Source organism: Ceratotherium simum, chromosome 39 (assembly GCF_057802395.1).
Source record: "Ceratotherium simum simum isolate JZ-2026a chromosome 39, ASM5780239v1, whole genome shotgun sequence".
Taxonomy (NCBI): domain Eukaryota; kingdom Metazoa; phylum Chordata; class Mammalia; order Perissodactyla; family Rhinocerotidae; genus Ceratotherium; species Ceratotherium simum.
In genome coordinates this window covers 11,030,288-11,052,692 of record NC_141938.1, presented here as the reverse complement: position 1 = coordinate 11,052,692, position 22,405 = coordinate 11,030,288, and the positions used below count along the sequence as shown (strand labels likewise).

General features: G+C 56.7%; 2 protein-coding genes and 1 long non-coding RNA gene across 5 annotated transcripts in view; 2 read left to right on the top strand and 1 right to left on the bottom strand.

Annotated features, from left to right (window-relative positions):
• MYO1F (myosin IF) overlaps window positions 1-14,993 on the top strand; it is a 31,466-nt gene extending 16,473 nt beyond the window's left edge. The window contains exons 15-28 of the mRNA XM_004443764.3: window positions 861-946; window positions 3,501-3,582; window positions 4,881-4,987; window positions 5,480-5,578; window positions 5,678-5,822; window positions 9,744-9,858; window positions 9,952-10,121; window positions 11,463-11,608; window positions 11,925-12,071; window positions 12,212-12,360; window positions 12,818-12,901; window positions 13,486-13,681; window positions 13,768-13,937; window positions 14,638-14,993. Of these exons, the coding sequence (XP_004443821.1) occupies window positions 861-946; window positions 3,501-3,582; window positions 4,881-4,987; window positions 5,480-5,578; window positions 5,678-5,822; window positions 9,744-9,858; window positions 9,952-10,121; window positions 11,463-11,608; window positions 11,925-12,071; window positions 12,212-12,360; window positions 12,818-12,901; window positions 13,486-13,681; window positions 13,768-13,937; window positions 14,638-14,714 (1,773 nt within the window). The 3' untranslated portion in view covers window positions 14,715-14,993. The remainder of the gene's footprint in view (window positions 1-860; window positions 947-3,500; window positions 3,583-4,880; window positions 4,988-5,479; window positions 5,579-5,677; window positions 5,823-9,743; window positions 9,859-9,951; window positions 10,122-11,462; window positions 11,609-11,924; window positions 12,072-12,211; window positions 12,361-12,817; window positions 12,902-13,485; window positions 13,682-13,767; window positions 13,938-14,637) is intronic.
• On the bottom strand, window positions 941-17,224 carry LOC147912183 (uncharacterized). 3 transcript variants are annotated; one of them, XR_015550232.1, is made up of 3 exons: window positions 15,527-17,224; window positions 14,987-15,170; window positions 941-3,029 (listed from the first exon to the last, which is right to left on the bottom strand). It is a non-coding gene; the product is annotated as an uncharacterized LOC147912183 (long non-coding RNA). The 3 variants fall into 3 exon arrangements; XR_015550230.1 differs by having other exon boundaries at window positions 941-1,706; window positions 15,527-17,217; XR_015550231.1 differs by having other exon boundaries at window positions 941-1,706; window positions 16,654-17,209.
• Window positions 17,225-18,642: 1,418 nt separating this feature from the next.
• Window positions 18,643-22,204, top strand: ZNF414 (zinc finger protein 414). Its single transcript, XM_014779755.2, has 7 exons — window positions 18,643-18,813; window positions 19,507-19,819; window positions 20,050-20,157; window positions 20,272-20,377; window positions 20,859-21,202; window positions 21,283-21,333; window positions 21,771-22,204. The coding sequence occupies exons 1-7, from the start codon at window positions 18,811-18,813 to the stop codon at window positions 22,100-22,102; spliced, it is 1,257 nt and encodes a 418-aa protein (XP_014635241.2). The 5' UTR covers window positions 18,643-18,810; the 3' UTR covers window positions 22,103-22,204.
• The last annotated feature ends 201 nt before the right edge of the window (window positions 22,205-22,405 follow it).

Here is a 22,405-nt window from a genome sequence, read left to right as displayed (position 1 = left end):
CCCCATTGACCCCAAGTTGTCAGCAGACCCCCAAACCCCAATCTGAGTTCTAAGCCCCACTAACCCCCTGGCCCAGGACACAGCCCCCACCCTCTGACTCCAACTTGGAGACCCCAGGTCCGTGGTGCAAGACAGCATCCTCCAAAATGGGCTGGAGCCCCCCCACAGACCCCTACCCAAGGCTATAGAAATCCCCTGGCCTCTGACCCTGGCCACGGCCCCCCTCCCTTAACATGGACAGCAGAGACCCCCAGGGGTCCCCTGGTTATGCTGCAGCCCACCAATTCCTCAAATAAGGCTGGAGGTCCCGTGTTCCCTCAGCCCCTTGGCCGGGTCTGTGGCGAGCCCCCTCACCACCTTGGTAGCACACCCAGCCCGCAAGCCTGGCTGAAGTCCCCAGGGGTCTCCAGCCAGTGCTGTCACCCTCCCCCCACACAGCCCCCCAACCCCCCAATTGACCATGACACAGATACTCAATCTGACCTTTTGACTCCAAATTAAGTAGCAGACCACTGGGGAACCCCTGCCCAGGCTGCAGACCCCCGCTCCCCAATCTGGGCTGTAATTGTCATCTCCTCCTGCCTTGGATCCAGGCTGCAGCTCCGCACCCCCAATCTAGGCTGTAACCCCCACCTCCGACCCAGGCTGCAGCCCCCACCCTCCAACCTTGACTTGAACATCAGACCCCCAGGGACCCCAGGCCCCTGCTACAGCCCTTCTGCCCCCTATTCTGAACCACAGATACCCCCCAGTCCTCTCACCCCAGAGCAGGCCCCCACGGGACCCTTGACCACCTGGGCTGTAAGGCCCCCCACGCCCAGGCCTCAGCCCATCACTCCTCCAACGCCGCCTCTCTCCAGGTCTCCTATGATGTGAGTGGCTTCTGCGAGAGGAACCGGGACGTTCTCTTCTCTGACCTCATAGAGCTGATGCAGACCAGTGAGCAGTGAGTGGTCCCGGGCGTGGGGGCCTCTGGGCAGAACCCCCCCCCCGGCAATGGGGATGGAGGAGGACCAGGGACCACCCCATCTTCCCCAGAGCTCCCAGAACCAGTCCCCACACCACGGACTTTGCGGGGGTGGCTGTGCGGCCAGGACAGTGTTTCTAGTGACTGGTTCTGATGGAACAGTAGCCCCAGGTCCACAAGGGGAAGCTACAAAACCCCAGGAGTAGTTCCTTACGGCCCTCCCAGCGCTGCCATCTGCAAACCCAGCATCCAGGTAGGGCATGGACAGTCTCCCTGTCTACACAGTGAAAACACATCATGCAGTGCATTTTTCTGTATTAATACGTATGGATCCATCTACCTGACCACAGCTGCAGACCGGGTTCCATCTTTTTTTTTTTTTATTTTATTTATTTATTTTTCCCCCAAAGCCCCAGTAGATAGTTGTATGTCATAGTTGCACATCCTTCTAGTTGCTGTATGTGGGACGTGGCCTCAGCATGGCCGGAGAAGCGCTGCCTCGGTGCGCGCCCGGGATCCGAACCCGGGCCGCCAGCAGCGGAGCGCGCGCATTTAACCACTAAGCCACAGGGCCGGCCCCCCGGGTTCCATCTTTTTGGCTTTTTATACCTCAAAGGTTTATTCAAGCTCTGCTGTGTACCAGGCACCATTTGAACTTGCAGGGATGGAGGACGGAACAAGTCAGAGGACACAGCTGCTCTCACTGAGCTGACAGCCAGGCAGGGAGGCAGAAATTGAACTAGAAAAAACAGGCAAATAGAATAATAACATCAGGTGAAAGTCATAAGACAGTGGTTCTTAAAGCACTGAAATGTGGCTCCCACACCAGCAGTATGACCATCCTCTGAGCTGGTTACAGATGCAGAATCGCAGGCTCCACCCTAGACCTAATGAACCAGATCTTGTTAAAATCTGCATTTTAACAAGATGCCCCCCGCCACGTCTCCCTGGGAGCCACGTGCACATGAGAGATGGCGCTTGATAGATCTAGAGCACGCTGTCCAATATATTCCACATCCAACAATATTCAAGCTACATACGTAATTATTTTAATACAGCCTTATTCAGGGACAATTTACATACCATTAAATGCACCCAAGTTAAGAAGTGATTTTTAGTAAACGTGCAGAGTCGTATAACCATCACCACAATCCAGTTAGGCGCATTTGCATTACCCAATTTTGTGTCAATTTGGAAATGCTCCAATTTGAAACATTTGCATCACCCCGAAAAGACCCCTTGTGCCAAATGACAGTTCATCCCCATTCCCACCACCTGTGTACTTTTCAATTTTCTAGTAAGCACACTTAAAAAGTAAAAAGGTGAACAGGTGAAATTTAAAAAAAATGTTTCCGTTAACTCAATATACCCAAAATATCATTTCAACATGCAATCAATATCAAATATTATTAATGAAATATTTATATTCTCCTCTGCCATAGCACATGCTCTTTGAAAGCCAGTGTGCATTTTCACAGTCATGGCGCATCTCAATTCTGACAGGCGCCGTTTCAAGGGCCTCTGTAACCACATGTGACCAGTGGCCACCATACTGGAAAACACAGCACTAGACTTGTGGTTCTCAAAGCGGGGTCTGGACCAGCAACATCAGCATCACCCGGGAGCTTGTTATATATTATCGGGTCCCAGCCCAGACCTGTGAATGAGAAACTCTAAGGGTGGGGCCCAGCTATCTGTGTTTCAGCAAGCTCTCTTGGTGGTTTTAGTGCCCTCTGAAGTCTGAGACCCAGTGGGACAAGTGTCGTGAAGAAAAACTAAGTTGGTAAAGAGGTAGACAGTGAGAAGGGCATCACTCATTTATTCTTTTTTGCTTTCTTTTAATTGTGATAAAATACACATAATATAAAATTTATCTTTTCACCGTTTTAAATTGTAAAACTCAGCGGCATTCAGTACATTCACAATGTTGTGCAGCCATCGCCACTCTCCAGTTCCAGAACTTTTTCATCACCCGGACGGATACTCCGTATCTATTAAGGAGTCCGCTCATTCTGTGTCATGGTGGCCAGAGAAGATCTTATTGAGGACACGAAGGAGGGAGCTGTGAACGTACCAAAGTATATTTAACCAATCCCCTGTTCATGGACACTTAGGTTGTGCCCATCTTTGGCTATCCCAAACAGGGCTACAGCAGCAAGCATCCTTGTCCGTATTTCTTGACACACACATGAGAGCCTGTGCATGTAGGATGGTTCCTACAAGGGAACATGCCCCTGTTGCCTGAGATGTTGCATCACTTGATATATGTTACTACTTAATTTAACTTAATTCTCTTTTACTTGCTACCCAAGTCATGCACGGTCACGGAGGAAGACGTAACAGTGCAAACAAATCTAGGAACCAAAAGGATGAACCCAGCCCTCCAGTTCTCACCATCACACCCCCAACATTCAGGGAGAACCATACTGTGCAGCGTGCCCTCTGGGTCCCAGGCACCTAGGCAGCCCTGCCTCTGGGACAGAGCACCCTAAGGTCCAGCTGCACCTCCTACCCCTCCTCTCCCCCTGCCCAGGGCCTTCCTCCGGATGCTCTTTCCTGAGAAGCTGGATGTAGACAAGAAGGGCCGGCCCAGCACCGCAGGCTCCAAGATCAAGGTGGGCTGGGGAGGGCTGGGTCCCTCTCCCTACCATCCACAGGTCTCTGCCCCTCTCTCTGGCCCCCTCTGTCCAGCAGGGTCTCCCTCCAGCTCTGGGGTTAAGCGATTTGGACCAGCTTCCTTGATGTCCCCCCAGCTCCCTAAATCCAGAGGAGAACCATCATCCTAATAGCTTTTTTGGTCTTTTGGTCATTTGCCACTTTTTTAAAAATTGTGGCAACATATACATAAAATTGACCATCTTAACCATTGTTATGTGCACAGCTCAGTGGCCTGAAGCACATTCACATAGTTGTGTAGCCATTCCCACCATCCATCTCCAGAACTTTCTCATCTTCCCAAATGGAAACTCTGTCCCCATGAAACACTGACTCCCCATCCCCTCTCCCAGCCCCAGGCCCCACCATCTACTTTCTGTCTCTGTGGATGTGACTCCTCTAGGGACCTCCTGTGTGTGGGATCAGACAGTATTTGTTCTTTTGTGACTGGTTTACTTCACACAGCATCATGTCCTCAAGGTCCATCCACGTTGTAGCAGGTGTCAGAATTTCCTTCCTTTTTAAGGCTGAATAATATTCCATTGTCTGGATATACCACTTTTTCTTCTCTATTCCTCCATGGATGGACACTTGGGTTGTGTTCGCCTTTTGACTATTGTGAATAGTGCTGCTGTGAACATGGGTGTCCCATCCTAAAAATATTTTAATAACCATGTATTGAGCACTTTTCAGTGCTGGCAGCCAACATGGGACACTTTACTCATGTGGGACTAGTCCCACCTGGCAGATGGGGAGACCAAGGCTCAGAGAGGCTCAGTCACTGGCCCAGATCACACAGCAGAGCCCTGATCCACACCGGGGTCTCTCTTGCCACACCCCCCACTCCCCTACTTGGAACAATTTCCTTTTTGGTCTCCCCCGAGGGACTAAAATGCACAAGCCAAGGCTGGCCTCCTAGGCAGACACCCACGATTCTCTGCTCCCAAAGTCCTGGTCCCCCGAAGGACAGGCAGAAATGTTCTGGGTGATGTGTTCTCCGGTGCTCAGTTACTCCATCAACAAACGTTTGCTGAGCACTCATTATGTGTGAACCCTAGTCTCTTGTTCAAGGGTGGGGTCGACACACAATATCAAACCTGCATGGTGTCTGCTAACAGAGGTGTGCACAGACCAGAGACACCAGCCCCCCCCACCCAGTGTCTCTCTGTCTCTTGGGTCTGTATCCAGGGTGGGAGGAGAGAGAGGCCAGAGGGTCCCATCTGTGGCCCCTTCACCCCCGCCTTCTCCTATGCCTCAGAAACAAGCCAACGACCTGGTGGCCACGCTGAAGAGGTGCACGCCCCACTACATCCGTTGCATCAAACCCAACGAGACCAAGAGGCCCCGTGACTGGGAGGAGAGCAGGTGACCCCCTGGCCCGGTCTGGCTCCTGGCTGGACCAGTCCACCCTGCCTGTCCTCCAGACCAACCCTCCCAGGGTCGCAAGACCCATCCCAGGACTAACCCAGGCTGGCCCCCAGGACCAGCACAAGACTCCTTAGGGCCCCCGCGTCAGACCCAGCACTGACCAAGACCCCCTCAGACCCTGGGGGTGACCTCAGACTAACTGTAGGATGACCCAGGGACTAGCGGTGTCCCCCTAATTCCCCAGACCCCACCCCTAGAAGTGACCCTGAAACTGACCACAGAACTAACACAGACCCCGCCCCCAGAACTGACTCGCAGGCTGACCCCTGGGACCAGCACCGAACCCCCCTCCCCAGGCCTCAGAACTCACCCCCAAACTGCCCCCAGCACAAATCCAGACCCCTCCCCGGGCCCCAGGTCTGCCCTTTCCGGCCCCCCCAGTGCACCCACCCCCTGCACCCAGGGGACTCAGGCTGCCTTCCCCTCCAGGGTGAAGCACCAGGTGGAGTACCTCGGCCTGAAGGAGAACATCAGGGTGCGCCGGGCCGGCTTTGCCTACCGCCGCCAGTTCGCCAAGTTCCTGCAGAGGTGAGCCGCCCCGCCCGCCCCCGGCCCTAGCCGCGCCCCTGCGGAATAGCGGCCAGCTGGGCCGCCTGCTGCAAACCCTCCCACCCCCTCTGCCCCCAGGTACGCCATCTTGACCCCTGAGACATGGCCACATTGGCGTGGGGACGAGCGTCAGGGGGTCCAGCATCTGCTGCGGGCGGTCAACATGGACTCGGACCAGTACCAGATGGGGAGCACCAAGGTCTTCGTCAAGAACCCCGAGTCGGTAAGTGTGTGCGTGAGAGAGACAGACAGACGCTTGCACCCCCTGGGTGGGCTCGGGTCCTGCTCTTCAGGCCACTCTGTGACCTCGGGCGCGTTTGCCCACCCCTCCGAGCCTCAGTTTCTCCATTTGGAAAGTGGGGAGAGAATGGCCACCCTGCAGGGCTAGGGTGAGAACGGGACAAAACAGAAAGTCCACTGCACAGCGCCTGGCACGTAGTAGGTGATCAGAAAAGCCTAAATTAGCTGGCCGGGAAGCAGGTGGAGAAACACACGGCCACCTGTATGACATCCCCTTGCGAGGAATAGGGACTCAGCTTAGCCAGAATGTCTTTGGTCCCTTTTTCCTTCCTCTGTCTTTCCTCCATCCCTTTCTGCTTTCTTTTTTTTTTTGGTGTGAGGAAGATCAGCCCTGAGCTAACCTCCAATGCCAATCCTCCTCATTTTTTTGCTGAGGAAGATTGGCCCTGGGCTCACATCCGTGCCCATCCTCCTCTACTTTATACGGGACACCGCCACAGCATGGCTTGACAAGCGGTGCGTCAGTGCGCACCCGGGATCCGAACCGGTGAACCCTGGGCTGCCGCAGTGGAGCACGTGCACTCAACCGCTTGCGCCACCGGGCCAGTCCCCCAGAGAAAACATTTTTTCAAAAAAAGCAACAGGGCCGGCCCTGTGGCTTAGCGGTTAAGTGCGCGTGCTCCGCTACTGGCGGCCCGGGTTCGGATCCCGGGCGCGCACCGACGCACCGCTTCTCCGGCCATGCTGAGGCCGCGTCCCACATACAGCAGCTAGAAGGATGTGCAGCTGTGACATACAACTATCTACTGGGGCTTTGGGGAAAAAAAAAAAGGAGGAGGATTGGCAATAGATGTTAGCTCAGAGCCGGTCTTCCTCAGCAAAAAGAGGAGGATTAGCACGGATGTTAGCTCAGGGCTGATCTTCCTCACAAAAAAAATAAAATAAAATAAAATAAAATAAAGCAACAATGACAAGAAGATCAGAAAACCAGGGCAAGGAATCCCCCAGGTGTCTGCGTGGCCACCCGCTTCTATGTGAAGATTGGAAAGCAAACAAGGAGACAGCTGTCTCCAGGAGCTGTATGAGTTCACCAGACTCCCAGAGGAATCCTAGCTTCCCCAGCCAGGGACAACCTGGGGCAGCGGGGAAGGGGTGCTGGGGACAGGGGCAGGCCCCGCTAAGTGCCTCATCGCTTGCATAGTCCTGGCACCTGCTCTAATAGCGCTCAGGAACTTTATGAAGACAACCAGGAGACTGTTGAGATGTTTCCCTTGACGTTACTGTAACTTACAAGTTACTGTAACTCACCAAACCAAAAACATAACCCAGTGGGGTGGAGGCTACAGAGATTTCACAGCTACAAAAATAGCCTCTGTCTTGGGGGGTTGGGATTCTTCATCCCCCAAATTTGTCTGCATCTGCCTCCTGGAGCTTCTCCCTACGGATGCACTTTGCACCAAGAAATAGAGAGAGGCTGGAATGGCATTCAAAGCAGATATTGTTTCTCACAGAAACTTATTATAAACCAAAATTGTTCATGGCTAAAGCTGTGCCTAGAAGAATTTAGTTTGTAACAGATAAGAAAGAAAGGAGAGGGGCCAGCCCCGTGGCTTAGGGGTTAGGTGCACGTGCTCCGCTGCTGGCAGCCCGGGTTCGGATCCCGAGCGCGCACCGACGCACAGCTTCTCCAGCCATGCTGAGGCCGCGTCCCACATACAGCAACTAGAAGGATGTGCAGCTATGACATACAACTATCTACTGGGGCTTTGGGGGGAAAAAATAAATAAATAAAAGTAAAAAAAAAAATTTTAAAAAAAAGAAAGGAGAGGGGGAGGAAAAAAAAAGCAGAGAATGGGAGGGAGGGAGGGAGAGAGAAAGAGAGTCCACCTTGCTGGTTACTGGCAGGTTGCAAAGTCTCACTCTGAAAGAGACAAATAAAAATTGACACTGGAAAAAAAAATAGACAAAATCAAGCTAGCACTGGCTAAGACCATGTAAGGTAAAATCCAATTTTGAGCAAAATTGCAGTCTGCGCGTTTTGAGGTGGGGAAGATGAACTGGCAGGAAATGTGAAATTCACCAAGGTAAAAGCTTGGTGGGAAAATTGGATAAGGAAAGGAAAAAAGACTGAAAATTTGCACAGGAAAAAAATGATCCTGATGAGAATCATTTTAGTAAAATGAAAGCAGAAACAACATGGAAACAGTTTAACGGTGCTGGATCAAAAATGGATCAAGGAATTAAATAACCCTAACGGAGATGGAGCCTTTCTCAACCAAAAAGGCCCTTACGTTGGGAGGATTCTGATTTGGATTTTGTTTCTTGTAAATATGGACTCAAAATATCCTTGAACGTTTTACACACCGGTTGGCCTGCACCGCCCATCATCCCAGGTCTCTGTGGCTGCTGTAGCAAAAGTCCCACACACTGGATGCCTTAACACAATAGAAACTTTTCTCAGGTTTCTGGAGGCTGGAAATCCGAAATCAAGGGGTCAGCAGAGTCATGCTCCCTCTGAAGGATCCGGGGAAGTGTTCTTCCCTGCCTCTTCCTAGCTTCTGATGGTTGCCTGCAATCCTTGGCTTTCCTTGGTTATAGATACATCACTCCAATCTCTGCCTCCGTGGTCACATGGCCATCTCTGTGTATCTGCATCCAAAGTTCCCTCTTCTTATAAGGACACCAGTCATATTGGATTAGGGCCCACGCTGATCCAGAAGGGCCTCATTTTAACTTGATGGCATCTGCAAAGACCCTATTTCCAGAGAAATCACATTCACAGGTGCCAGGTGGACATGAATTTGGAGGGAACATTATTCATCCCAATATGGCAGGATAAGCTCCGATTTGGGGGGCCCATCTTACCCACCTAAGCACACCCACCCTTGCCCTCTGCAGCATGAAGGAAAAGTATTTTCAACTCTTTAGACAGGAAGTGTTCCCCACCTTTTATGAACAGTTATAAACCTCCACAGCTTTAAAATTCCTCCAAGATACATTTTTTAAAGTACGTTTGAACCAAGTGTCTGCGGAATTCTTTTAGTCTTTGCAGGGAACCCTGGGGTTTTTCTAAATAAAGCTCAATTTATTTTCAATACTATTTCCCATCTACACTGATGGACAACACTGTCCCTTTTATCAATAAATTTGTTTGAATTAGGATGTTTCCCAGCCATCCGTCCTACTTCAATTGATCTTTCTATCCTTCGACTAGCACCCCACTGTTTTTATTACTGTAGATTTATATTTTCATATCTACTGTGTTCCTTTCCTTGATGCATTCACTTGTCATTATTCCAAAAGAATAGATATCCTTCACGGCATTTCCACTCTGACTTGCTCTAAAATAGTTTATTCCCTAAGTCCCCTCTGGGCCGAGACTCTTAAGAAACTCAAAAGTTTGCCTTTGCAAAAGCTTCCTTTCCAGGGCTGCCATGTACAGCTGTGCAGGTTGTACACTGCACAACCACATCATCGCCAATCACATCACATGGCCGCCTACATATCAGATTTTCACACTGACAGTATCTTGTTGGTTTTTTAAGATGCATGTTGGTTCACATTTCTAACATCTCTGAAATTGAGGTGCACCTCACACGGATGGCATGCCAAGCTTAATTAGCAGTGGGAGAAACTGTGATGTTATGCCGTTTCTGGCAAGACCACACAGCTAGTAAGTGGCAGAGCTGGGATTTGAACCCAGCAGGACTAATCTACAGTTATAATGTAATGTAGAAGCTTGTGACCCATATTGGGAGGGAAACCTGGATCCAGTCATTTGGAGGAAGACAAGGTGTTTGACCCTAGTGTATGAGCATGTGCACAGGTGCCCATAAGCAAGAGCATGTGGGTGGGGTGGCCCCTGGGGAGACGCCGGGACCCACCACCCCTCCCTCTCGCCCAGCTCTTCCTCCTGGAGGAGATGAGAGAGCGCAAGTTCGACGGCTTTGCCCGCACCATCCAGAAGGCCTGGCGGCGCCACGTGGCAGTCCGGAAGTACGAGGAGATGCGCGAGGAAGGTGAGAGGCTGCGGGTGGGAGGCTCAGGGTGGGGACAGGTGGACATGCAGGAGCCAGGCCGTGACCTCTGCCCCCCACCCTGGGTCCCCACAGCTTCCAACATCCTGCTGAACAAGAAAGAGCGGAGGCGGAACAGCATCAATCGGAACTTCGTCGGGGACTACCTGGGCCTGGAGGAGCGGCCGGAGCTGCGTCAGTTCCTGGGCAAGAGGGAGCGCGTGGATTTCGCCGACTCGGTCACCAAGTACGACCGCCGCTTCAAGGTGAGGCACGAGCCGGGGGCACGTCTGGGTCCTGGCCCCAGCCTGGCACCCCTATCAGAGGTACACCCTCACCTGACCCAGACACGCCTGTCCACAGGTATATATCCACCTAGCCTAGATACACCAGTCCCATCACAAGTACATCCTCACCTGGCCCAGACACGCCTGTCCACAGGTATATATCCACCTAGCCTAGATACACCTTCCCCATCACAGGTACACCCTCACCTGGCCCAGGCACACCTGCCCACAGGTATATATTCACCTAGCCAAATACACCAGTCCCATCACAAGTACATCCTCACCTGGCCCAGACACGCCTGTCCACAGGTATATATCCACCTAGCCTAGATACACCTGCCCCATCACAGGTACACCCTCACCTGGCCCAGACACACCTGCCCACAAGTATGTATTCACCTAGCCTAGATACACCAGTCCCATCACAAGTACACCCTTACCTGACCCAGACACGCCTGTCCACAGGTATATATTCACCTAGCCTAGATACACCTGCCCCATCACAGGTACACCCTCACTTGGCCCAGACACACCTGCCCACAGGTATATATTCACCTAGCCTAGATACACCTGCCCCATCACAGGTACACCCTCACCTGGCCCAGACACACCTGCCCACAGGTACATATTCACCTAGCCTAGATACACCAGTCCCATCACAAGTACATCCTCACCTGGCCCAGACACACCTGTCCACAGGTATATAACCACCTAGCCTAGATACACCTGCCCCATCATAGGTACACCCTCACCTGGCCCAGACACACCTGCCCACAGGTATACGCTCAACTAGATACATCTGTCCATCAAATATGCCCTTAGGTAGCCCAGACACACCTGTCCATCAGATACATCGTCTCTTGGCCAGACACATCTGTCCACAATTACACACTCACCTCACCCAGAAGCCTTGACCACAGGGCCGCCCTTACTTATCCTGGACACACCTGTCCATTAGGTACGCCCTCACCAGTCTAGATAGACCTGTCGATGAGACACACCTTCATCTGGCCCAGATACACTTGTGCACAGGTACACTCTCATCTGGCCTGGGCACCCATGTCCAGCAGGTATACCTTCACCTATTCCGTACCTGTTCACTGGCCAAGACACCCTTTTCTAGCCAATATTCCCTTCCTTAACCTCCTATTTCTTATATAACATAACCACTCATATACCTTCACATGGAGGGACACCCTCACCCGACCTGTCCTTCACCTGACCTGCCAGCACCACCTCTCTGCCTGGGGTTCACCCCCTGGGGCCAGGCTGCCCAGGCCTGGGGCTCCTGCCACCAGCTCTGGTCCTCCATCCTCACAGCCCATCAAGAGGGACTTGATCCTGACACCCAAGTGTGTGTATGTGATCGGGCGGGAGAAGGTGAAGAAGGGACCTGAGAAGGGCCAGGTGCGTGAGGTCCTGAAGAAGAAGCTGGAGATCCAGGCCCTGCGGGGAGTCTCCCTCAGGTGAGGCCCCCATCTGCCCCCAGTCACCCTCCCTCCCCCTTCATCCTGCGCTGCCCTCCTGATACCCCATCTGGCACGGTGACCATCTTACTTGCTGCTCTACCTGCAACTCTCTCTTGGCCCTGCCTGTCACCGTCACCTGCCCCCACACTCACGATCCTTATTAGCCAACAGCACCTGTCCCCTCACCTGGCCCTTCTCTAGTACCACCTTCCCCGGCTCCTTGCCACTTCTCTCGCTTTCCCCCACCTGTGTCACCCCTTACCTGACCCTCACCTGTCACCCTCACCTGTCTTTCCTCCCGCCCCTCCCCCAGCACGCGGCAGGACGACTTCTTCGTCCTCCAAGAAGACGCGGCCGACAGCTTCCTGGAGAGCATCTTCAAGACCGAGTTCGTCAGTCTCCTGTGCAAGCGCTTCGAGGAGGCGGCGCGGAGGCCCCTGCCCCTCACCTTCAGCGACACGTACGCCCCCCGCCATGCTCAGGCTGGGCTCGGCACAGCGCCCCCTCTCCCAGCCCTGCCCGGCCCGGCCAGGATGGGGAGGGGAGCGGACCCCCGCTTGGGGGAGTGGGCGCCCCCACAGCTTCCTCCTCTCCCCACAGACTACAGTTCCGGGTGAAGAAGGAGGGCTGGGGCGGAGGTGGCACCCGCAGCGTCACTTTCTCCCGTGGCTCCGGCGATGTGGCTGTGCTCAAGGCTAGCGGCCGGGCCCTCACGGTCACCGTGGGCGACGGGCTGCCCAAAAGCTCTAGTGAGTCTGCGCAGAACCGGGGGCGGAGCCAAAGGGCGGTCCGGAAGAGGCGGGACCAGCTAGGGGACCAATCAAGCCTGTGGGGGCGGGGCCAGCGAGGGTTGGCCTAGAGTGGGTGAGGGCCAATGAGGGGCAGGTCTTGACCAATGAGTGGGCGAGAAATGTAGAGGGGCGTGGCCACAGGCAATCCGTGAGCCGGCTAATAATAAGGGTGAGCCCTGGACTGGGCGGGCCCAGGGAGCCAATGAGAGGTGGGTCCTGGAGGGGCGGGACCAACTACTGGGCGGAGCCGGTGTTCCACCGCCAAGGTGCGGTGCTGTCGGGAGAGCCAGTGAGCCTGAGGGGGCGGGCTCTGGGCCGGAGCCACAGAGTGGACCTGCCTTGTGAGCGGAGCCAAGAGCCTGGTCCGGCCTGGCTGCCGCTCAAATCTCTATATTCTTTCCCCTTTCCCTTTCAGAGCCTACACGGAAAGGAATGGCCCAGGGAAGACCTCGAATGTTGGCCCCCGCCCCTAGCCGGGCAGCCCCCAGGGCCCCCAGAGGTGAGGGGATGCCCCCACTAAATGTCCCCCCTTGCCTCTTGTGGGCTCCGTGACCCAGGCCAGACCTCCTGTCAACAGGATCTAACAAGCAGAGTTGACTACTCTCTCCTTCTCTGTCCAGAACTGTCTATAGCTCCCCATGTCCCATAGAATAAAGGCTCAGCTTAGTTTGGTATTCAAAGCCCTTCGGAATCTGACCCCTTCTCTCCTCCCATCTTACACTCCTGTCATTCAAACTCCATCTTATTTTGCCAACTTACCCGATTTGTTATTACCTCCAGGCCTTTGCTTGGGCTGTTTTCACTGTCTGTCTCCCAAATTCCCACTCCACTTAAGCTCCTATTCATCCTCCAAGACCCACTCACAAAAGCCCTCCTACAGAAGTGGGTAGGGGAAAATCTTACTCCTGCAGAACCTCCTTCTGGTCCTTTCTAGCCCCCGAGTCCCTCCGTCTGGCCCAGTCCTTACCTACTGGGTTGAGAGTGTGGCTGCCTCCTCCCTCAAACTGGCAACTTGGAGCTAAGTCCTCCTCTAATCCTCCTAGCATCGCCCTGATAAATGCCCCATCATTGCTCCTGCCACAGGCCCGGACCGCAACGGGGTGCCCCCCTCTGCCAGAGGGGGTCCCCTGCCCCTGGACATCACATCTGGAGGGGGCTCCCAGCGGCCTCCCCGAGGCCCTCCATCCTCAGCCCTGGGGGCCAGCAGGCGCCCCCGGGCACGGCCTCCCTCGGAGCACAACACAGAATTCCTCAACGTGCCTGACCAGGGCATGGCTGGGTAGGTGGGGTGGGGGGTGAGCCCCAGGAGGTGAGCAGAGGGCGCGGGAGTGTCTGGGGCTGTGACAAGTGGCCCTGTGCCCACAGCATGCAGAGGAAGCGCAGCGTGGGGCAGCGACCTGTGCCAGGCGTGGGCAGACCCAAGCCCCAGCCACGGGCACATGTCCCGAGGTGCCGGGCGCTGTACCAGTACGTGGGCCAAGACGTGGACGAGCTGAGCTTCAATGTGAACGAGGTCATCGAGATCCTCATGGAAGGTGCGTGTGCCGGGGCAGAGGTGGGAGTCAGAACCCCGACATGGCCAGGCAGCCCCCCGTACTGCATACCCTTCCCGAGGAGAACGGAGGCGACCAGCTCCCAGCCCCCGCCCCCCGGAGATACCCTCTCCCGTGCCACGTGGCTGCATAGGCTAGAAGGTCTTGGGTCTGGAAGTCACCTCCTAAGCCACCCTGGGAGCCTGGCCTCACAACATCACACCCAGCACCCCAGCCTCGTATTTCTCATCTGTCAAACACAGGGCTAATGGCAGAACCCCTTGTGACTCCTTGTGAGTAAGAAATGGGCCATGTCCTGATGGCCCAGGCCCCCTCCTATCTTAGTCCCCTGAGCTGCCCGTGGAGGGGCCTGGGACTCAACAGCACTCCCTGCATGTGGAGGGGGGGAGCCCATAGGGGTCCTTCCTGGATCCACCATGGGGATTGTGGGAAGGGGTCTGCAGGAGGAGATGATGAGTGAAGAGCACAAGAGAATGGTCTAGAAAATGATGGAGTGTGAGCCAGTAGCCAGGAAAAACCATGTGTCCGTCCCTCCGTCCCTTCCTTCCATCTGTTGACAACTCTCTTTTCGGCCTCTGCCTTCTGCCAGGCCAGCGGAGATGGATAAGACAGACACTGAGCCAGCATGAGGCTTTCTCCAGGGTAGGCTGGGTGCCGCCTCATGCTCCCTTCTCCCCCCCAGATTCCTCGGGCTGGTGGAAAGGCCGGCTGCATGGCCAGGAAGGCCTCTTCCCAGGAAACTACGTGGAGAAGATCTGAGCGGGGGACCCAGGAGTCTGCTTTCCTGCCCGCCTGCCTGCCTGCCCACCGGGGAGCCAGGCCCTGCTGGTGGGGGTCTCGTCTTCCTTGGCTGCACCAGCCAGAAGGCCCAGTCCTGTGGCCTCCAGCCCAGCCCAGCCCAGCTCAGCCCAGGCCCTGGGTCTGGGGGTCACCACTGCAGCCACCCCCGGGCCCTGGCCTCCCCCATGTCACACCTGCTGTTCATGTCTCTGTTTCCTCCGGTTTCAAACAGAGCTGACAGCAGAACCTACCTCCCAGCGGCCTTGTGAGGACGAAATGAGTCGTGTTGTGTCGGCCAAGTGCAGGGCACAGTCGGGGGGGCCTTGACAAGCGTGACTTCCCTCCTTCTTCATCACTGAGGCAATAAACATTTGCCGGGTGGAAACGGGAATTCACTTACTGAGCGCCAGCAACAAGGACCGCCTTCTCACAACCCTGTGAGGTAGACACAGCCAATGCCCCATTTTACAGGTGGAAAAATGGAGGCTCAAGAGGTTGACCACTTGCCCAAGATTCCACAGAGCCAAGTCTAGAACTCAAATATGTTCCTGCTGTTCCCTCCTAAAGCTTGAGTTTGTCTCCTTTGCCAGCTTCCAGAAGCTGCAGCCCAGCTTTCCTGCAGAAAATGGTCTGGCGGGTCCTGTCAGCTTTGCATCTGCAGCCCCCAAACCCACCTGCGACCCCCTGAGGGAGGAGGCAGGCCCCATGTGGACCCCGCAATCCTCCCTAGGCCACCCCTGGCCCCTGCCACCCTCCCACCCCATGTCTGTCCCTTCTTAGCCCTCACTCACCTGGAGTCAGGATTAGTTCTGACATCCGAGGGCCCTGGCTTTCTGCACTTATGGGCATGGGTGAAGGGGCTCAGGCTGGATACTGGTCTCTCCAGCTGTCTCCAAACCAGTGTTGGGTCTGAGCCTTTCAGAACTCCCATAGGTGTAGCTGGGACCCGCTGCAAGTCTTGCCATGCTCTGCCTAAGGATCCTGACTTTCCAAATGGATCCCTGCTCTGTGCTCAGCCCCTCAAAAAGCAGGCGGGCTGGGAGAGACAGATTGGCGGGGTCAGGACTAGGGCAGGGAGATACAGAGGGAGAGTGGGCATGGCTGGAGGGACCAGGAAGGATGAAAAGGGTGGTCTCGGGGGATCTTGGTGGCAAACACCACACAGGATGATCTGAGCCGGGATGAGAGAACTCCAGGCAGAGGACAGCTACCCAGCTGGAAGATGGGAGACGAGGTATCAAAGACTGGCCAGCAGAGCCCTCTGCAGGACCCAAACCTTCTCTCTTCTGCACCTACGTGCAGAAGCTGAGTGTGGCTGGAAAAAAATCCCAGGGTTGCAATTGGGTCTCAACAGCCCTCTATTAGTCAATCATTAGACAAAAGCATTTAACATAGTCCCTTGAATGTCCCTGTTTCTCTCCATCTCTAAGCTTCTCCATTCCACTGCCCAACCGCCACTGTGTGCATCTCTCTCTGCAAGACTCAGATGCGAGGACAGACTGGGGGAGGATGACATGAGCCACCAGCCTCATCAGCCGGGCATTTCCTGATACTCAAGAGCAATCAGGGCGGGCCGGCCCCGTGGCTTAGCCGTTAAGTGCGCACACTCTGCTACTGGCGGCCCGGGTTCGGATCCCGGGCGCGCACTGACGCACCGCTTCTCCAGCCACGCTGAGGCCGCATCCCACATACAGCAACTAGAAGGATGTGCGACTGTGATGTACAACTATCTACTGGGGCTTTGGGGTGGGGGGAAAGGAGGAGGATTGGCAATAGATGTTAGCTCAGGGCCCGTCTTCCTCAGCAAAAAAGAGGAGGATTGTCATGGATGTTAGCTCAGGGCTGATCTTCCTCACACACACACACACACAAAAGAGCAATCAGGGCTTCCGTACCCCTTCTCTGCCCCTGAACTTACCATGCAGTCGGCCCCCCCCTCCTGGCACTCTGGGGTACAGCCCCGTGGCCCCGCTGCCTTGGCGCAGGCACTCCATTTGCAGGAAGTAGGGTATTCTGGGCGGGGCAGATGGGTGAGGCTTGGGCGGGGCCCTGGGGACAGAGAAGGAAGTGGGTTTGACATGTTCTAAGAGATAGCGTCAAACATCTAGGTTACAGCATCTTCAGACTGCAAACCTCACAGTCACCTTGGCCCGCCCACTTGGCAGCCCCACATCCTGTTGACTCTTTTACCAAATTTCTCACGTCCGGCCCCTCCTCCTCCTTCCTTGGGTCCCTGTCCTTTCTGAGGCTTCGCCCCACCCTTCCCCAGGTTACACCAACCTCTCCTGCATACACACACACTTCTCCACCCTGCACCGAAATGAGCTCTGTTTTTTAAGTTAATGAGTTTTTAACTGTACTAACAATTAAAGAAAACAGTTTTTTGATTCAAACAGCATCAAAGTGTGAAAAATCTGTCTCTGCCTCACTCAAAAAGCCTTGTTCCCCTCCCCAATTTTTTTTTCTTTTTTTTTTTGTGAGAAGATCAGCCCTGTGCTAACATCTGCCAATCCCCCCCCTTTTTTTTTTTTTTGCTGAGGAAGACTGGCCCTGGGCTAACACCCGTGCCCATCTTCCTCCACTTTATATGGGATGGCACCACAGCATGGCTTGCCAAGCAGTGTGTTGGTGCGGGCCCGGGACCCAAACCAGTGAACCCTGGGCCGCCGTAGCGGAGCGCACACACTTAACCGCTTGTGCCACTGGGCCGGCCCCTCCCCAATTTTTTAATGTCTCCTTCTAATGGTATTCCCTGTATGTGAAAACAAATAGGTCCATCTTATGTACACAGGTGGAAAAACATTGCACATAAAGTCCACACTTGCCTAGAACTCAACAAACACTTCTTGAATGGTTAAATAATGTATTATAGAGATCTGAGATCAAAAATCCACTTTACTGTCCCCCTAAATGCCAATCCTCCAATGACGGCCAGCAATCAGGTGGTGTACCTCCCCTGCTAAAAATTCATCAGTGGCTAGAATAGAAACCACACTGCTCTCTCTCCACGGTTCACGAGGCCCTGCACCTTGTTCACTTTCTGACCTCCAGACCCCACCTCCACTCTGCTCCAGCAGTGCACTATCTCCTCACTGTTCCTTGAAAAAGACAAGCTTGTCCCTCTCCACCTCAGGACATTTGCACCAGCTATCTACTCTTCCCTGAGTGCTCTGGCCTCCTGACCCTCCATTGGCTCCTCCTTCCTATCAGGCAGCAGCTCAGAAGTCACCTCACAGAGAGGTTTCCCTGACCCACCACTATCACATCCTTCTGGGTTTTTTGGGGTTTTTTTGGTAGCACTTAATATAACCTAAGATGCTTTTCTGCATTTGTTGACTCCTTGTTTCCCCATTTAAAAATGTGAGCGGCCCCTGAGGGCAAGGATGTTTGTCTGTCCTGTTCATCTCTGGGTCCCCAGCGCCTGGAACGTAGGTTGGATAGGTGACTCATTCCACACTGGTACACCCAGGGCTCTCCATCCAGCCTTCTGGAAACACACTTCTCCATCCTTAGGCTACACCCCATTATTAGCAGGTGTACTGAGGACAGACAGCTTGCTTCTTCCCGCCCTTGGCTATCACAACGGACCCATCCCAACTTCAGAACTAAGTGCATTGAAAATTTTGACGACCACTACCAATTTCCCTCCGAAGAGGGGCCCAATCAACACGACCTCTTCAATAAAGGAGAACCGCTGTTTATGCCCTTTCGAGGGCTGGTGACGGGACTGGACGGGAGGGGATGAAGACGCCCATTTTGCAGACGAGAACACAGAGGCCCGGAAAGATATAAATCCCCGATCTCCGCGCACAGACTCTATTGAAGGCGCGCTCTGTAATGACCCCCGGCTTCCAGGTCCGCAGCCACGCCTGCACCGCGGTCCAGGAGGACCCGGGCTCTCAGGCCCCTCCTCCTCGCGGAACGCCGCGCGCAGGCCCCGCCCCCGCTCTCGCGAGAGCTAGGAGTCGGAAAATGGCGCCGACGTGAGCGCAAGCGCGCGGCCGCACAGGGAGTCGCTGCAGCCTCAGCCCGAGCTGCCGGAGCCACGGGAACAAGAGTGCGATCCGAGCCGAGGATGGTGAGCGCAGCGCCGGGGGCGCGGGCGCGGCGAATCAGCGGGGACTGGCGGGGAACGGCCCTATCGCGCACACACCCTGCGGCGGACCCCGCCCCCACATCCGGGCACTCGCTCGCCGCTGGCTGTCACTCGGGTAGTATCCCCTACTTCCGGGCCTGGCCTCGGCTGGGCCACGCCCACAGGCCTCAGGCTCCGCCCTTGATCCATTTACATCCGGGCCCCCAGCACGTCCAGGTTCTCCAGTCAGCTCTATCCCGGCCGGTCTGTATATCTCAGTCCTCAAACAATCCGCTCGGCCACTTCGAGCCCCTCCAGCGTCTTTCTAGCCGCGCGTTGTTCGGAGCCCCGCCTTCATAACCTTGGCCCCGCCCACTCTCCCTAGGCCACGCCCCTGCCGCGTAGGGGGCCTCCCACCCTCCCAAGTTGGGAGGAGAGGATGCTCCTCTTAAATGAGTAATTCCTAACAGTTACCCCCTTCTGCATTTGGGACACCTCCCAGCTCCTTCCTGAGGATGGGGACACAGGAGGCTGCAGCTCGGTCCATCCTCACCCCCTGCCCTCCCTTGATGGTGACTACTTAGGATGATGTCTCAGGGGCATTCTCTGCTTCAGGAATGCCTTGTGGTCTTGGCGGGGTGGAGGGGTTCAGACCCTGGGCCTAGAGGGGTTCTCCCCGCCTCTTCCTTCCATCAGGAGGAGGAACCCTCGGGGCCCAGCGCAGACATGCCTGCCACTGCAGAGACCAGCTCCATTGAGACCGACAAGGAGGTGCTGTCCCCAGTGGTGGCTGCTGCGGCCACCCCGTCTTCCATGGGGGAGGAGCCGGGCCCTGACCGGGCAGCCACACCCCCAGTGTGGGACCGGGGAGGACCTGGAGGGACCCAGCAGGGTGCCTCCCCAGCCCCAGACAGTGGTCAGCCTGGCCCTGGACCCAGCCTTGGCCCGCCCAGCATAGTCTCCGGGACCAGCGAGGACCTGCGGCCTGCCAGACGACGCCCGCCTCCAGGTGACCTGTGATAGGGCCTTTAGTGCAGAGAATCTCCAAACTTGGGGCTCATCTAGAGGGATGCCAGTCACCGTTTACTGAGCATTAAGTGTACGCCAGGCTGTGGCTACAGTGATGAGGCAGGCTCAGCCCCTGTCCTCTGGCAGCTCAGTCCGGTGGCAGTGGGGGCAGAGCCCTGGACAGCGTGGGTGGGGAAGGGACGGGTGACCCCTGCTCTGTGCATCCCGCAGGGAAGCAGATTCCCTGCTCCAGCCCTGGCTGTTGCCTCAGTTTCCCCAGCGTTCGCGACCTGGCACAACATCTGCGTACCCACTGCCCACCCACACAGTCCCTGGAAGGTAGGGCCAGGGTAGGTGGTGGGGTGGCAGGTTAGGGTGGGAGGCACGCAGAACCCCGGGGCCGGCCTTGGCCACCCCATTCCCCTCCTCTGTCCTTCCTCCCTGCCCTGCCAGGCAAGCTCTTCCGCTGTTCCGCCCTGAGCTGCACCGAGACCTTCCCCAGCATGCAGGAACTGGTGGCACACGGCAAGCTACACTACAAACCCAATCGCTACTTCAAGTGAGACCCTGCCCACCCCGACCTCCCCCGGTGCTCGGGGACCAGGCCCCAGGCAGCTCCGCCCACCGCTGGTGGGATAGCCCCACTCCCTGGGCTCCAGGCCTTTCTCCCTTCCGGGTCAAGGGGGTTGAGTCTGGAAGGGGGCGTGGCCTCGGGCAAGCCCTGCGCTTTCCTGCCCCGAGGAGACTGGACCCTCGAGCAAGTCCCAGGGACCCGGGGGGCGGGGCTCGGTGGGACGGGGCTTACGTGGTGTGGCTCCGCCCAGTCCCTCTTGCCCTCCCGGGAAGAAAACTGACCACCTAAGTCAAAATTGAGACTTCCTTCCTCGTTTTCCCAGGGCTCTAACCCGGAGGGGTCCGGAAGGGTCGCGGTCACAGTAGGGGGGCGCTTAGGGCCAGCTCCTCCCCCGCGGTGGGGGATCTGTGGTTTGGGCCTAGGCTCCTAGGTCCCCCAGCACACCCAGCCCTGTGCCTGCCCCCAGGTGTGAGAACTGCCTCCTGCGCTTCCGCACGCACCGCTCGCTCTTCAAGCATCTGCACGTTTGCGCCGAGCATGCGCAGAGCCCAGCCCCGCCGCCGCCCCCCGCCCTCGACAAGGAGCCGCCGGCGCCCGAACGCCCCCCGGAGTCCGACCCCGCTGCGGCGCCGGGCCTGCCGTTCCCGCTGCTCGAGCCCTTCACGACCCCCGCCCCTGCCCCCGCCGGGCCCTTCCTGCCCTTCTTGAACCCCGCGCCCTTCGGCCTCAGCCCCCCACGCCTGCGCCCCTTTCTGGCCGCCGCGCCCGGGCCGCCCACCTCCAGCGCCGCCGTCTGGAAAAAGAGCCAAGGTGAGTGTGGGGGTGGGGCCGCCTAGAGCGTGGGCTGGGCGCGCTCTGACTTCTGACCTTGACCCGCCCTGGTCCCGCAGGTGCAGGCGGCAGCCCGCGAAGACCCCAGGGCGGCTCCGACGCGCCCTCAGGTGCGTGCAGGTGACCTCCAGGGAGGGGTGGAGGGGACTCCTTTGCCGCGCCCTGCCGGGCCCGGGGATGCTTCGAGGCAGCAGTGCCCGCCCCCTTCCCAGGTGGCCAGAAATGCCACCTCCAAAATACAGGATTTTGTCTTAAAAATGACTGGCCCCTGCGCCTTCCTCTGCGCCGGCGTCTCCGTGTAACTCGCGCCCGGTTCCCGAGTCCTTTCCTTGCGGTGTGTCCGGGGATGGGAGTGGGGGCGCGGATAAGTGAAGTTTAGAGCCCCCCATTCCAGGGGGGGGGACGCCCGGGAGAAACGGATCAGCCAGGCCAGACCCCCGTTGCCTGGAGCTGGTGGGGAGGCGGGGAAAGGGCCGCCCTCGCCCTCCGTCCCCGGGGGTGGACGGGTCCTGGGGCCCGGGCCTGACGGGGTCCCGCCTGCCCGCAGGGCACGCGGCCCCGAGCCGCATCGTGTGGGAGCACACGCGCGGCCGCTACTCGTGCATGCAGTGCGCCTTCTCCACTGCCTCGCGGCCCGCCATGACACTGCACCTGGAGGACCACCGCCCCATCGCCCCCGCGCCCGGGCAGCCGCGCCCCGACGCGCCGGCGGGTAAGGCCCGGGAGCGCGCGGGCGGGGAGGGCGGGGGCCCCGAGGCGAGGGGCGGGACCGAGGCTCAGGCGCCCCCTCCTCTGCCCCGCCCAGACCCGGCCCCGTTTGCTCCCAGAGTGTCGCCGCTGCTGTCAGAGGGGGAGTGTCCGGTTTTCTCGCCGCTCTGAACCCCACCGCGTTGTGGGTGGGCCCGTGGGGCGTGGGTACTTTTGTAATTTAGGGGGACCCGAGATGGACGGGGTGGGAGAACAATAAAAGAGGCGCGATGAGCCAGCCTGTGCTGTGTCTGGGTCCCCTGTCCCTCCGATGCGCAGTGGGCCAGTCTAGCTGCCCTGGGGCACTCCCACCTTGGCAAGGGACAGCCCTCCCCTCGCCACCCACCTGTGTCCTTCTTCCCCTGGAACCCAGGTCTCCAGCTCTGTGCCACCCCATCCAGCTGTAGGTGGTCAGCCAGTGCCCGCTGTCCTGTC